The sequence below is a fragment of the Aptenodytes forsteri genome, unplaced genomic scaffold (assembly GCF_000699145.1).
Source record: "Aptenodytes forsteri isolate BGI_AS27 unplaced genomic scaffold, ASM69914v1 Scaffold227, whole genome shotgun sequence".
Classification (NCBI taxonomy): domain Eukaryota; kingdom Metazoa; phylum Chordata; class Aves; order Sphenisciformes; family Spheniscidae; genus Aptenodytes; species Aptenodytes forsteri.
This window is the reverse complement of record NW_008795365.1, coordinates 680,625-694,611: the sequence shown is the minus strand read 5'-3', so window position 1 is coordinate 694,611 and position 13,987 is coordinate 680,625. Positions and strand designations below refer to the sequence as shown.

Genomic DNA, 13,987 nt, shown 5'->3' with positions numbered 1-13,987 from the left:
AAAAAGGGGAAACAGAAACAATGACTTGTTTATTTTTGCTTCTCCCAGTGATACAGCTACAGCCATAGAAACTTCCAGTTCATGTGCACTGCAAAAGTGAGAAAATTTGCTGGTGACATCCAAGGTAAAAATGAGTTGCCTGTCTTTCACTCACATGAGGATATTAGCATCGACTGAAGAAATTCCTAATGCATTGTGTGTTCTTCCAGCCATCCATCTCGCACACTACTGCACAGCAGAGTTGGGTTTGTTGCTTCCAAGGCAGGACTGCACCCGTCTGTCCAAAGCAGCCCAGACAGTATTTTTGGGCTTTGAGGCCTGCTGAGCAGAACTTCACCACTTAATTCTTCCTACTACAGCCACAAAGGAGAGCAGCCAGGAGACACCTTGGCTGTAGAGATGCCACAAACAGGCATTGTCTCAGAACTAAATAAAAAGGGACATTTTTCACAAAGTAGTATCTCAGAAGAGTGGATAAAGATTTACAGGGCTGAACCTATGTACATTCATAACTCTGCCTTTCAGTAACACCACTAGAGTTTGTGAACACAGTGTACAGCTTAAGTCCTGTAAAAGAACTAAGACCAAAGTGTCCTCTAGATAAGCTGGTCTAACACCTGAATTTACATACAACTGGACACTGCGTGGAAATTTTGTGGGTCTTCAGACTAAGCAAGTTACAGCAGCCACTACATTGCTTCCATCAGTCATTTCTAGACCATTATACCCAAATCCTGACTTTATTTCTCTTCATGTTGCTTGCAGAAAAGAAACCTCTAAACTCTACCACTGTACCATTAACTATTGTCCTCTACGAGATCTGAAAAGCATGAAGGCTGTAGCTCTCTTCATTTGTCTTGTAGGATCAGCTTTTGCTATTCCAGTAAGTTCTCATCATGCTATTATTACTGGGCACTTAATTTCCCATTCTGTGAATACTCTATGTTATCCCATTGACCTACACAAGATTTTTATTTACGTGCTGATATTGAATATATTTCTCTATTCTAGACCCATCCCTTAAACTACAAACTCGGAACCGATGGACATAAAACTCCAGAAAAGGTACTCTTCTTGTTCTTTAAGCATTAAGAGGCAACCTATATTATTCATCCCAAACCAAGCATCTCATGCCTCACATATTACATAGCTAGAAACAGAACAGGACAAAATCTAAAGCTCACAGCAGAATTTTCACTTATTTGAAAAAATTACCTTAAATGAATCCCCACATATTACACCCATATTCGTTCAAACAATAAGCTCCACTGACAGTCAAACTTGTGATTATTGCTGCTCCAGTAAACAAGGAGGATGCAATCTTCAATTTACCACACCAAGCAATCATATGGAGTCTCAAACATGTAAGAATTTTAGCCACCATGTTTCATTATTCACAATACAGAGCATCAGATACAGCTCATCTTGGAAAAGTACACTGTGGCTGACAAGCCAAATACACAGCCCTGATGGTAATGAGACAGGTGACTTCAGCAGCCCTATGCCATATATGTATGCTAATGACAAAGCTCACAATTTTGCATTCATGGTTGACCCAAATTAAAATTCCTTTTTGTTGCACCATTCTGGTGAGCATTTGTGGTTCAGACACATTGAATGTAGCTCCAAGCCAATGAATGTTTTGGAACAAGTAAATTCAGAGCATGCTCTGTAGTAAGAAATGCAAAATCCCAACTCTTATGTTAACCTTTTTTATGCTAACATCATTATGTTAGCATAACATAACATGCTAACATCATTATGTAGGCACAACAGCCTACAGCTGTCTCCCAGAAAACAACTCATACAGAAGACACTTGCATCGAAACAAAACATTGCAATACCCAGCGAATCATCAGTTCCAAGTGAATATGCAGCATCTATCAAAGGCCAGTTGTCCCCTAACAGTAGCTAATTAAAGCTATATTGACTGAAATTTGCCATCATATTAAGAGACCCAAGTATCTTCACAAGCAACCGAGTTCTAAAAGTTTCTTATTCTGGGGACAAAGGCATAACAAAAAGCAGCAGCTGAAAGCCACATTTGGGCACATTTCTGCATTGAGGTGATGGCACATAACAAGGCTTCCTGTCAAGACATGAGCCACATCTTTCTCAAACTACTTCTTCAAATACAGGCACCCATAATAGACAATCTTAATGACTGTTTGGCCTTATATTTTCTAACTCTATAGAACTGGAAGCCTGAAGAACAGAAGACTGCTTTTTGCTTAAACTTAAAGACATATTATATGTTGTGCACAGCAGTGCCCAAACACATATGAAAAACCTCTGTTCTTGAAACTTAATTTTCATATGTTTTAATATCAGCTTGAGATGCTTGGTAACACATAGATCACTTTTTATAAGGTCTTCAAGAAATGCGCATTTAATCTGGAAAGGCTCTTCACTGAATTTCTGTTGGATTTGAGCAAACATACAATCTTTCCCTGAAAAAGTTGAGTTGGAAATGACATAGTGAATATGTTGCCTAGTACTTTTCCTGCATCAGCAAGTACACTAAGCAAAAGATAAACTTGTAAAACATTCAGATACCACCTTGACATTATGAAATAGGATATAGCTGATCTGCCAAAAGCCAAATTAACATTTCTAATCCTACCTTTTTTTTTAAAATTTGTATAAGTATTTGTTAGTGGAGTGTTTGTTTCCAAGCAGTCATGACTCTGCCCACACTAAGGGAAATGCTATTCCAACAACTCAGGCACTGAGAAGGTCTCAACTTCATAAGTAAGCCACCCAAAAGCTTTAAGGAAAATCAGCATCAGGTGCTATATTGTAGTAAGCAATAAGCAACACTGAACATCCATAGGCATTCAGAAATACATCAGATGTTGCTGCTATTGGAAGTGCCTGTACTCACCCAGCAGCTGCTGTGATGCTAACAGCAGCAGAAAGGCAATTGCTGCAGCAAGAGCTAACAGTCATTTTAGTACCTGCTTTCTCCTCAAGCATTTGAACCTTTTCCACTGAAGTTACTAGTTTTGCTATTGGCTTGACAGCATGCAAAAAAAAAAGCGCCACTCAAACACCTACGACTCCTGCTAGTGAGCTTATGATACAGTAGTTGCCACCAACTACAATAGTTCCTGATGAATTCAGCTAGGAAGCAATGATGTATCAGATGTATCAGACTCAAAGTAGATGAATCAATTTCATTGATTATGAAATAGTTAAGATGCAGTGCGCTCCTCAGGAATTACTACCACAACAGCTTGTGAAAGGTGCTTTCTCGCCCCCGGCCCTCTTTTCCCAGGCGACCCATTTATCTGTGTAGGAAGATGAGTATCACATCCCACTTCTCTGAGGTAAGTGATAATTACTGCAGCCTACAAGTACATGAAGTTATGACACTAAATTACTAATTAAGCATTTTGAGATTTCACAAGACACCCATATGTATCTATCTCCTGTAAGATCTTAAACAGAGTTGCACAGACTTCTTCAGAAACTCCAGCAATAAAAGAAGGGACAGAAAAAAATTTGCTGAGAAATGGAAATTACATCAGCTGTGAATTTCATGCTCTGGGCTAGCTTAAGAGGAGCATTTACAAAGAAAACAAATAAAGTCAGTGTCATGCTTTGCAATACAAGGCAAAAATAACATTGTCTTCAAATAAATTCTAAGATTTATTAATCTACTTGTTAATTTATTTTTTTTTAAGACTGAATATATTAATCCTGAAGCCCCAAAGGAAGAGAACGCAGGTTATGTAGACAAGGGTGATTTGCTGCCCAGTCACAAAAACTTAAAACCAGAGGTATCGGTACCAGACACTGAACACCAGGATGAGCCCCAGACCACTAGAAAACAAGGAAGAACTGGTAGCGAGCATCAAGTGAAGAATAGCCTAAAAAGCATCAATTTCCTTGCGCTGCACAATAAACCAGGTTTGGCTTCTGATAATCAGGACAGTGACTCTGGAAGCAGCGGCAGAGAACAGTCCAGCTCTGAGCATTACCAGTTCAGGAGGCATGAGAAACACAGCAATACGGCCAATCGACATGTTCTGGGCAATGCAGAAAATCCAGTGGATGCTCTCAGTCTTGATCATGAGCATAACATGTGGAAATATAATAAAAATACAGTTGGCCTATCTGAAAAAAACAGTGAAAGTGGTGAAGAAGAAGGTGTGGAAGAAGAGGATGAGGAATGGGGTGAAGAAACTGATTACAGAGATATGAAGCACAATGGCCACCAGACAAATCAAGGTAACCAATACAAAAAACAGCAAAATGAAAACAGTATGCAACCTGATGAAATCCTGAGAGATTCCAGTCAACCAATCCGGTTAACCAAGAGACATGGTGAGAAATTTGACCTAGAGGAAGAAGAGAGGGAAAACAGCCAGAAGAAGCCCTATAAAGAAGAAATCCCCCCCTCTCAGAAAACCCATAATGAAGATCAGGATGACAAATGGCAAAGCCAAGAGAGGAAAGACAATATTCAAGTAAACTATCAGAGTGACCATGACACAGTGGTGAAAAGACAAGATACGGAGGACAGTAGTGTTGATGATGGTCATGACAGTGTTGGTGGCAAGGAAGATCTCAGCAATACCTGGAAAGAATCACCCTACGAGGAAGAGGAGAGAATCCAGAGTAATGACCAGGACAGCACCAGTACTGAGCACGAAGGGGAAGGAACAACCAAAGATGACACTGCAGGTCACAGAGCGACTGAGGATTACCAAGATGTCAAGATTAAAGACCTTATTCACTCTGAACAAGATTATTACAATCATGAGCCACCTAATTCTGACAGCAAGCAACAACTGGAAACGAGTAGCTCTGTTCAGAGCATGAATTCAATGGAAAGTGAAGATAAGGTAAATTCTCTTTAAAATAAAGTTGGAATAATAGAAAAGGGAGGGGGGGGGACACCAGTCCCAAATTTAAGTTCCTGATGATTGAAAGGACATTTTGGAGAAAAACAGGTTTAATGATTTATTAATATGCAGAAGTCTCATCTCCCCTTTTATTCACTATTCATCTGGTTCATGCTGTGTCACTTCACATATAACATTTAGATGAATGGTACCAGAAAGGAAGTGAGCACAACTCATGTAAGAGCTCCAGCCCCAATGGGCTGTGTAATGAAACATACAAATAAATATGGATATACAGATACAAAACCTGGAACCCAGTCTCAAGCCGACTAGGAAAGTCTGTTCACTCCTCTCTCCTGAAGATTTTAAACACTACCATACAAAAGTGAACAGCTTGGAAAGGCAATCCCTGGAATAATTACCATCCTAGTGGCTAGGGCACTTTCACACAAGATGAAGGATGTGGGCTTTGTGCCTTCAGACAAAGGAGGATGTTGCACCCAGACCTCCCGTACCGCAGTCAGCCATTGGATAACCAGTGGACTATCAGGGGTGTTCTTCAAAAGAAAGGAGTGTTCCTATGGCTGTTAAATAAGGATCTGTAATATTAAAAAAAATTATAGGAGGCATCCACTAGAAAGAGGGCAGGCACCTCCCCACAGCACCAAAGAAGGGTCAGAACTGAAGACATCTTTCCCTTCTCCTTCTGCTCCATGTGTCTGGCGTGGCAGCTCATGGCGCTGCTGCTCTGAGGCACTATTGAGAGGCAGTTAATGCTCGCTGACCTGGAGGGCCCCAGTGCAAACTAAGACTTAAAGCACCAATTCTGCCAACCTCAAGGCACTAGACTGCTGTATGTCAAGTACTGCAGAACCTCCAGGTGCTCAGGCCTTACTGAGCCCCTGTTTCTCTCTCTCCACCTCCTACTTTTTTTTTTTCCTGAATAACAGAGCACCTTAATACTACCAGAGGCTTTATGCACTTCTCACGCATTTTGCATAGCAACTTCTTTCTGCTGCAAGCAGAGCACACTGTGCCTCAGTCAGCTCTATATTTATACCTGACAAAATTTTGTCCAAGTATTTTTTTCTTGCCAAGATTTACCACAACTTCCACTTATGTCTCTGTGACTGTACAGGTTAAGACTATAGGCAGTTCCTATGGTGAGATGGAAAGTGCAAGCAACAGGAGTGAGAAGGCTCTCCTGGGTAAGCCACAAGCAAAGCTATCATGTAACTGCTAACTCTCTGCAGCTGGGGAATCTGCTGGCCTGCAGTTCTTTTCTGCCTTTGGCAGCACACGATTTCACATGACTGAACTGCACTTGTGCATAATCCTGCATCACAATTATGTTCCCAGAGAATCCCTTCCCTTGGATTTACTCATTTGTTTGTGAAAAACATTTGTAGACAGTGCACAAATTTTTGTGTCAGTTATACAGGAATGGGAATTACCTTGCATTGAAACCATTCAGTTTCAGAACAGTAGCTTGTATTCAACTAGGAGTGGGACAAGTGCCAGTGCTGGATTCAGCAAGGACAGATGGGGTATGTTTCACCAAAGGAAGCTGGAAGTGAATGTCAGTCCTTATAGAAGAAATAGCTTTTTCTGAGAAATTTATTTCCCTATCCAAGTCAAACTTGACTGTTAGAAGTCTCTCAAAAATCCTCATTTAAAGTTTGGCTTGCTTTATTCAATACAAGATCCAGCTGCATTTTAACAAACTTACAAAAAGCACTTGACTTCTTGGTGAATATTGGGCTGTATTTTACTTTGACTGTCAGTAGTACCTGACAGAAACACCTAGCTTCATCCTATCCCCTCTAACAGTCCCTCCTTGCTATGATTGCTAGACCCATGTAGGAACTTCCACTGCAAAAGAGGTAAAGTCTGCCATGTGGACAAACAAGGGAAACCCAGCTGTATCTGCCAAGATCCTGCTGCTTGCCCTTCCACCAAAGACTACGAGCATGTAAGTATTTCATTCAGTGCACAGCATGGGGGAAAGCCAACTAAAATGTTTACAAGAGAACACATTCCCCTGCTATTATTTAGAGTAATTCTACCCTAAAAAGCATGCAAGTGGGTTTGGGTGATTCCAGTAATTGTAAAAGTAAGTATAAAGTACCTAAACTCAGTGACTATAGCTTGAGAATAGTATGAACACATGTAGCTATGTAGTACCTAAAGTGATTTGCTTCACTTAGTCTCTCAGGGATCATAACTTTTCCCCATCACTAAAAGTTCTATTGATCCATTTGATGTTTTGGAGCATAGACTGAATACTAGTACATATCTAGTGTGATAATCCTGTACCATCTCAGAAACTATACTACTGCCACACAAAAATAAATTCAAGTGTCTCTAAACTGGGTGTGTAAGTACAGACAACTAATCCTTATGTAGGCATATAACAACTACAATTTTCAGTACTTCTGATCACGTGTATTCCCTGTGGGTATTCACAACTGCTACACCATATGTTAACAATACTTTTATTATTGTAATGCCTATATGAGTGACCAGAATTTTTCTCAACACAGTGGTGGGGGTGGTTTTGTTTTTCACTCCTCCTCTAGGTTTGTGGTACAGATAATAAGACTTATGATGGCACATGTCAACTCTTTGGCACCAAATGTCAACTTGAAGGGACAAAAATGGGACGCCAGCTGCACCTAGACTATATGGGCTCCTGCAAATGTAAGGCTTGTTTTTCTATGAAGAATTCACCTAGGTATAAAGAGCCAGTAGCCTTAACCACCAGCTAGCCCTAAGTTATCTGCTTTCATGCTGTGCTCTCCCCCTTCTGCATCAATTATCTGCTAATTAAGACCTTCAAACCCTAAGCATGTCTAAAAAGTCACTTTTTCTATAATTAAAGGTATTAAGCATCTGAATCCTAAAGACATCCCTCCTGTGCTTACACCAATTTGTTGTCAACCCTGTCTTCCCCCTGCACTGTCTTACATGCTCCCATTGCTATAGCATCTGAAGATTTTTTTAACACCTTGACCAGAAAACCAGTATTTACAGCCAGTTAATAAATGAAAATGTCAAGTCCAAAAAAAAAACTACCATAAAAACCTACTTTGATGCCAAATGCAGAAGTCAGGATCTAAAAGCCAGAACTGATTTCCAAGCCCTTCAATTGCTGCATACCCTGGGAGGAAAGTGCACTCTTAGCCAGAATATTCCTTTGCTGCCGAGAACTCTGTTTTCATGCAACTGAGTGGTAACAGTTTCACTGCACAACTGTGCTCAGAAGCTGCACAGATAAAGGTTGTGTCTTGCACAACTGGTTAAACGTGCACCAAAGAATGGTAGATTTATAATTGAACCCATTAGTTGCACTCCTAATTTTATATATTAACAGTTCCATCAATTTTAAGCTTAACTGGAAGTTTGCTAGTGAGAATCAAATCTAACTTGGCTCAGAAATGCTCGAATGGGGACTTAACAGATAACTTGTTAACAAAAGCTTTCCTGTTTGGCACAGACATTCCCCACTGTACTGATTATGAAGTGGATCAGTTCCCCCTCCGGATGCGAGACTGGCTCAAAAACATCCTTATGCAATATTACGAACATGATCTGGATACTTCTGGATTCCTAACTGAAAAGCAAAGGAGTAAGGTCAGCAATTCTTTTCAAGTAAGACCATACAGTCACATTGTTAGAGCCAGACTAACCATGTGAAAAAAAAGTGATTCACATCTTACAAGTTCTCCCATTTCCTATGAGCATTCCCTTTTTGGTTAAGGCAATTTAGACTCAGTTAGATTCACAAGTTGCAAAATACACTTACATGTCCCCTCGCACTCATTTAAGCTGAGACATTTCTGCTATGAGTATTCCAAGCAAATGTAAGCCAAGTATATTACTTTGAAGTCAGTGTCTACAGGCAAGAGGCAGAAAAGTCAGAATTAGTACACACCTAGATAAACATCGTTTGCTTGAGAAGACACAAAAGAGCTTTGAAGGAACTGCTTTGTGACAAATCTCTTGGAAAGATCAACTAATACGTAGATAAGGATGACCCAGTTCATGCAGTCAATGCCATTTTCCAAAGGACTTGAAAAAACTAAGCAGCCATAGCATAAGACGGAAGGTCTGGATATGGATAACTAATTAAAAGACAGAATAAGAGGGAACAGCCAGCCAAGAACTCACCTGTGGAGTCCCACAAGTTGAAAGGACTTGTGCCATTCAGCTTTCGTTAAGTGACGTGGAAGAGGAAGGTAGGGGACTGTCGTGGTTTAATCTCAGTCGGCAACTAAGCACCACGCAGCCGCTCGCTCACTCCCCCCCGGTGGGATGGGGGAGAGAATCGGAAGGGTAAAAGTGAGAAAAACTCATAGGTTGAGATGAAGACAATTTAATAGGTAAAGCAAAAGCCGCGCACGCAAGCAAAGCAAAACAAGGAATTCATTCACTACTTCCCATCGGCAGGCAGGTGTTCAGCCATCTCCAGGAAAGCAGGGCTCCATCACGCGTAACGGTTACTTGGGAAGACAAACGCCATCACTCCGAACGTCCCCCATGGTATGGAATGTCCCTTTGGCCAGTTGGGGTCAGCTGTCCTGGCTGTGCCCCCTCCCAGCTTCTTGTGCACCTCCAGCCTTCTCAGTCGGTAGAGCATGGGAAGCTGAAAAGTCCTTGACTAGTGTAAACACTACGTAGCAACAACTAACACATTGGTGTGTTATCAACATTGTTCTCACCCTAAATCCAAAACACAGCACTGTACCAGCTACTAGGAAGGAAATTAACTCTATCCCTGCCGAAACCAGGACAGGGACAAAGTCTGGTGACAATGCACAGGTATTCAAAGGAAGGAAGGAAGGACTTGGAATCACCATGAAGAAAACCGCTCAAACCTCATGAGACCGAGCAACCAGGCAGTCACACAGCAGGATTCGAGACAGAATTACAACAGAGAGTTTAGGGGACCCTCATGGGGGCAGGGGATCCCTGCCTTGGACCGACCAAAAGTAGCTCCTCTTCTGTTCTTGAGACACACCTTGTACTTGGCCATCAATACAGAAGTACGTGAAAATGGACTCAACAGTTAAGGGTATCATTTGCACTTTTTAATCCGGCCACATACACTGTCCATCTATACCATGATGATAGGGCTATAAAATTACACAAGTCTGACACTCAGTTTTAAGAGAAAAGAGCTGCTTTCTACCATCCAGTAGACCTGCAGCATCACACTTCATTGGCTTAAAATGGAGTCAGCATTTATTACCATTAGGCCTTTTTTTTTTAGAGAAGGATTTATGTCAAGTGAATTGGTGACAGTAGTTTGTTTTTGAAGATATAGATGCCATAACTGCCTAAAAAGCCATAACTGTTAGAAAATAGTTTAAGTTAAACCAGACCTGGGCTGCTCTAACTCTGGAGTAGGAGATGCATGCAGTAGGTCACAGCAGGTTTATACAAAATATACTTGAGCAACATCAAAGACTACTTACACAGTTACCAAGAGGGACATTGACCTACCCGGAACATCTCATACTAAATGGTACGAATTAGCTAATTTCTGAGATGGCTTATTTCATACCAAAAGCTGAGTTGCTTGCCTCAGGACAGAAGCTCATTAAATGTGATTGGTTTCATCTTCTACCAACCTGAGGCTACTGCCCTGCTTAGCCAAGTCTGATGATTAGGCCACAGGAATTTCACTTCCTTTCTAGTTACTACCAAAGTCGACATCGACAGCAACAAAAATCATCTGGACTACTTGAGGCAAGCTTTTCATGCTGTGTATGGTCACAAACACTAAAACCCATTTCCCTGCTAGTATTTTATCGTTTAATTTCTCCAAACCACCTCCTTGCAGGATAGTTCTCTTCAGGACAGATCTTCATCCCTAAACAAAAAATATCAATTTCTGTTGTATTCAGGTCAAAAAAATCTACCAGAACAACAAGCGCCTTGTGGCTGGCAACCATGCAGTTGAGCTGCTCCTGCATGACTTTGAGAAAAATTATCACATCTATGTGTATCCTGTGCACTGGCAATTTCATCAGCTCGATCAGCACCCTGTTGACAGGTAAAAAGAAAAATCTTTGCAGATTCAGTTCCAATTTGCTGTTTAAACTCAGGCTGTTTTACTTTTCTAAACCACTTGAAGGATTCTCTACATACAGGACCAGTCCCTCAGCTGACAGAAGCCAGTATCCCCCTCTAAGGAGGCATTCATCTCTAACGCAGAACTTCTCTCACTGTTTTGCTGGAGCCATGTCTTAGGTCAGAACCTGCTATCCTCTTGCCTTTCATAATCATCATGTATTACACCTTAAGCTCTAAAGTGTCTTAATAGCTACGAATGCCCTGATCCTGGAAGAAAACAAGGCTCATGAGATCCTGTTATTACTGAAGCTAAGAGCAACAGGCTAAGTACAAAGGGCAGAGGCCTGTCGGCAATAATTCACTAGTGAGGCACCCATAGTTTTCAACTAATACTACAGAAGTCTCTTAGTTTAAGGAGCAGATATAGTAAGACAGCACCAGCGTCACAGTTCAGAGGAAGCCCCCAGCTTCTGAGAATGTGACTCAAATTTCAGGCTTTTGGTCATGACGCTTGGTGGCGAGATCCATGTTTCAAGGCTGCAGGCCCTCAGTTAACATAGCTAAGCACCTTTGCAAGCTTGATCTCCTGAAGATTAACGGCAAAACTCCACAACTGATGAGTTGTGAACAAGTCACAGTAATACTTGTTCTAGAAAAAAATGTTAGCGAACAAATAGCAGTTAAAACATTTTAGTTTATCAGGTATTATACATCACTGTAATGACCTGGGACAGATTCACTACAGAAGCACCACAACAGAATCCACCGGGGCATGTCAAAGCCACCATTGCCATCTTCTAGCAGCTTAGATCATCTTTGATGATCCTGATGATTTATTAATGAAATACAGCTCTACATACCTCCTCTTTCTTTCAGATTATTAACACACTCAGAGCTCGCGCCTTTGAGAGCCTCCCTTGTTCCCATGGAACACTGCATAACCCGTTTCTTCCAAGAGTGCGATGGAGACCAAGACAAACTCATTGCTTTGAAGGAATGGTGCCACTGCTTTGGGATTAAGGAAGGTAAACCTAAAAGAACAGGCAGATGTACAGGACAAAATGTTCCCATCAAGACTAGGCACATTCTCAGACCACAACATACAGGAAAGAAATTGGAGCCAGAAGCTCATGGCTACTGTGCATGGAGGCAAATGGAACAGTAACAAGATGACTGCAAAAGGTGCAAGGTTCTCAATTGTTTCATAAAAATAGGAAAAAGTTATCTTTTCCATGAGGAAAAATTTGGAAGGTAGTTTGTACTAAATATCAAGTCATTCCTGTGTAGTGTCTGAACCTGTATGTTCTGCATGTCTGCCTCTCAAGAAACACTATTTTACTCTTCAGGGCCAAAGGAAAGGTAAAGCACACTTGTACTTTTAAATCAGTGGTCAAAGCATATTGATTGAAAATGCATTTAAAGATCTCAAGCCAAGTAGGGAAAACAGAGATCTCTCACTGATCAAGTAACTGTGCTCACCTCTAGATTACTATATACAACACAAATGCTGTCATCACGCTGTAGTTGCAGGCCAAACCATCTATTTTACCTAATCTGTCAGATACAACACATGCTCAGATGGTGCCCACCAGACTGCATGCATCAAGAGACTTAGGTAGAGGCAGGGACAGTTTCTGAATCCTAAATGGACTAGCCATACGTTTGGTTCAGCTCAATCCACATCGAGACTTCTCTAGGAAAGTGAAAAGCTAGGTACTACTGTGCTGATGTCTCCAGAATTAGGCAGCAGCTGAACAGAAGCTGTCATGATAGCAATTTGAGATTTACACGACTACATTCAACCTAAGGCATTCCTTTGCAATCTACCTTCTGATCTAGCCCTGAGTCACAGCTGAACAATACTGCCAGTCATTAAGCAAGGGTAGCAGTAGCACAGGTTAATCCCAGAACCCTTATGTGACAGAAGGCATTTGGCTAAACATGCGGACTGAAGACCATGTTCAAAATCCTACTAGCAACTCCCTAATTTTAAGTGGATGCTGCTCCTGGTCAGAGGTCAGACATGCAGAGCCTTCACTCTTCCCCAAATTTTTCCAGCTCTTCTGATGACAATTTACCAGTCACAAACCACGTGTGGAAGTAAGCTGCAAGTAGTTTTCGTAATACACATGTACTGCTGCCAATGATTGTTCATCCAAAGAGGGGTTTAGGGTCAGTCATTTGTGAAGAGGGGAGTGGAAGGGATTCTTGACTCACAAATAGATCAAGGAGACCTAACACTAGAAACAAGAAAGCACCTATCAAGAAAGGTCTAAATGAATGGCTCCTGAATATGAATCAGCAACCATACTTGGTTTTTGTTAGGGATAGTGTTCCCCTACATGAGCCCTCTGAAACTTTAGTGTACCACTTTCTTGATAGTGATACAGCATAAAAATGTCTCTTTGGCATCAAATGTTAATAACATTTTCTACTTTGTTGCAGAAGACACAAATGAAAATCTCCTGGTCTGAGCCTGGCCGAACAGAATCCCAGTGCTGCACTAAAACTGGTGAAATATGTGAATCCCATTTATTTCTGTAATTAACAGCTTCATAGTTTTCAAGACAAAGGTGGCATAAGGTTCACTGCATTCTTATCAAATAACACAAGTGCAGAAAAGTTCTACATTCATTAACAGCAGAAAAATTTAACTACTCCAAGTGGTTCTTAGCTAAACAACCAGTGTTTTCCCCTGCATGTATCCATGATCTCTTTGAACCAATAAATAGTACTAACCTGATGACTGAGCTGTTCACAAAACTCTTCAGCAGAATTAAGATGTGGATTTTACCATAGACTGAAGAAAATTACCTTGAAATAGGACTTGTTTCCTTTATTTACTGTATTGTCAGTTTAACATTCTGCATAGAAGCCTCAAATAAAATAAGTCTACCAAGAGATATGGGTTTTGCCAGAACTTCGTCAAAGAAAAGGTATCAAGGCAATGGTTCAATGAAAATTTCATTTTAGATTTAAGGGAGGAGAAGAAACTAGACTGTAGATCATATACACCAGTCCTTAAACCACAATTCCTAAAATACGTGAGAAAATCAGCG

General features: G+C 40.9%; 1 protein-coding gene across 1 annotated transcript; it reads left to right on the top strand.

Moving 5' to 3' along the window:
- Positions 1-829: 829 nt before the first annotated feature.
- On the top strand, positions 830-13,402 carry SPARCL1 (SPARC like 1). Its single transcript, XM_009280266.1, has 10 exons — positions 830-883; positions 1,012-1,065; positions 3,687-4,850; positions 5,989-6,058; positions 6,704-6,822; positions 7,430-7,550; positions 8,347-8,483; positions 10,760-10,908; positions 11,805-11,953; positions 13,374-13,402. Exons 1-10 carry the CDS (start codon positions 830-832, stop codon positions 13,400-13,402), a joined length of 2,046 nt encoding a protein of 681 aa, XP_009278541.1.
- Positions 13,403-13,987: the final 585 nt, after the last annotated feature.

Bases quoted from the DNA above. Each gene is read 5' to 3' on its own strand.
- SPARCL1 (XM_009280266.1), top strand. From the start codon at position 830: ATGAAGGCTGTAGCTCTCTTCATTTGTCTTGTAGGATCAGCTTTTGCT. The intron at 8,484-10,759 runs GTCAGCAATTCT...TGTTGTATTCAG, and splicing joins CTGAAAAGCAAAGGAGTAAG to GTCAAAAAAATCTACCAGAA. The intron at 10,909-11,804 runs GTAAAAAGAAAA...TCTTTCTTTCAG, and splicing joins GATCAGCACCCTGTTGACAG to ATTATTAACACACTCAGAGC.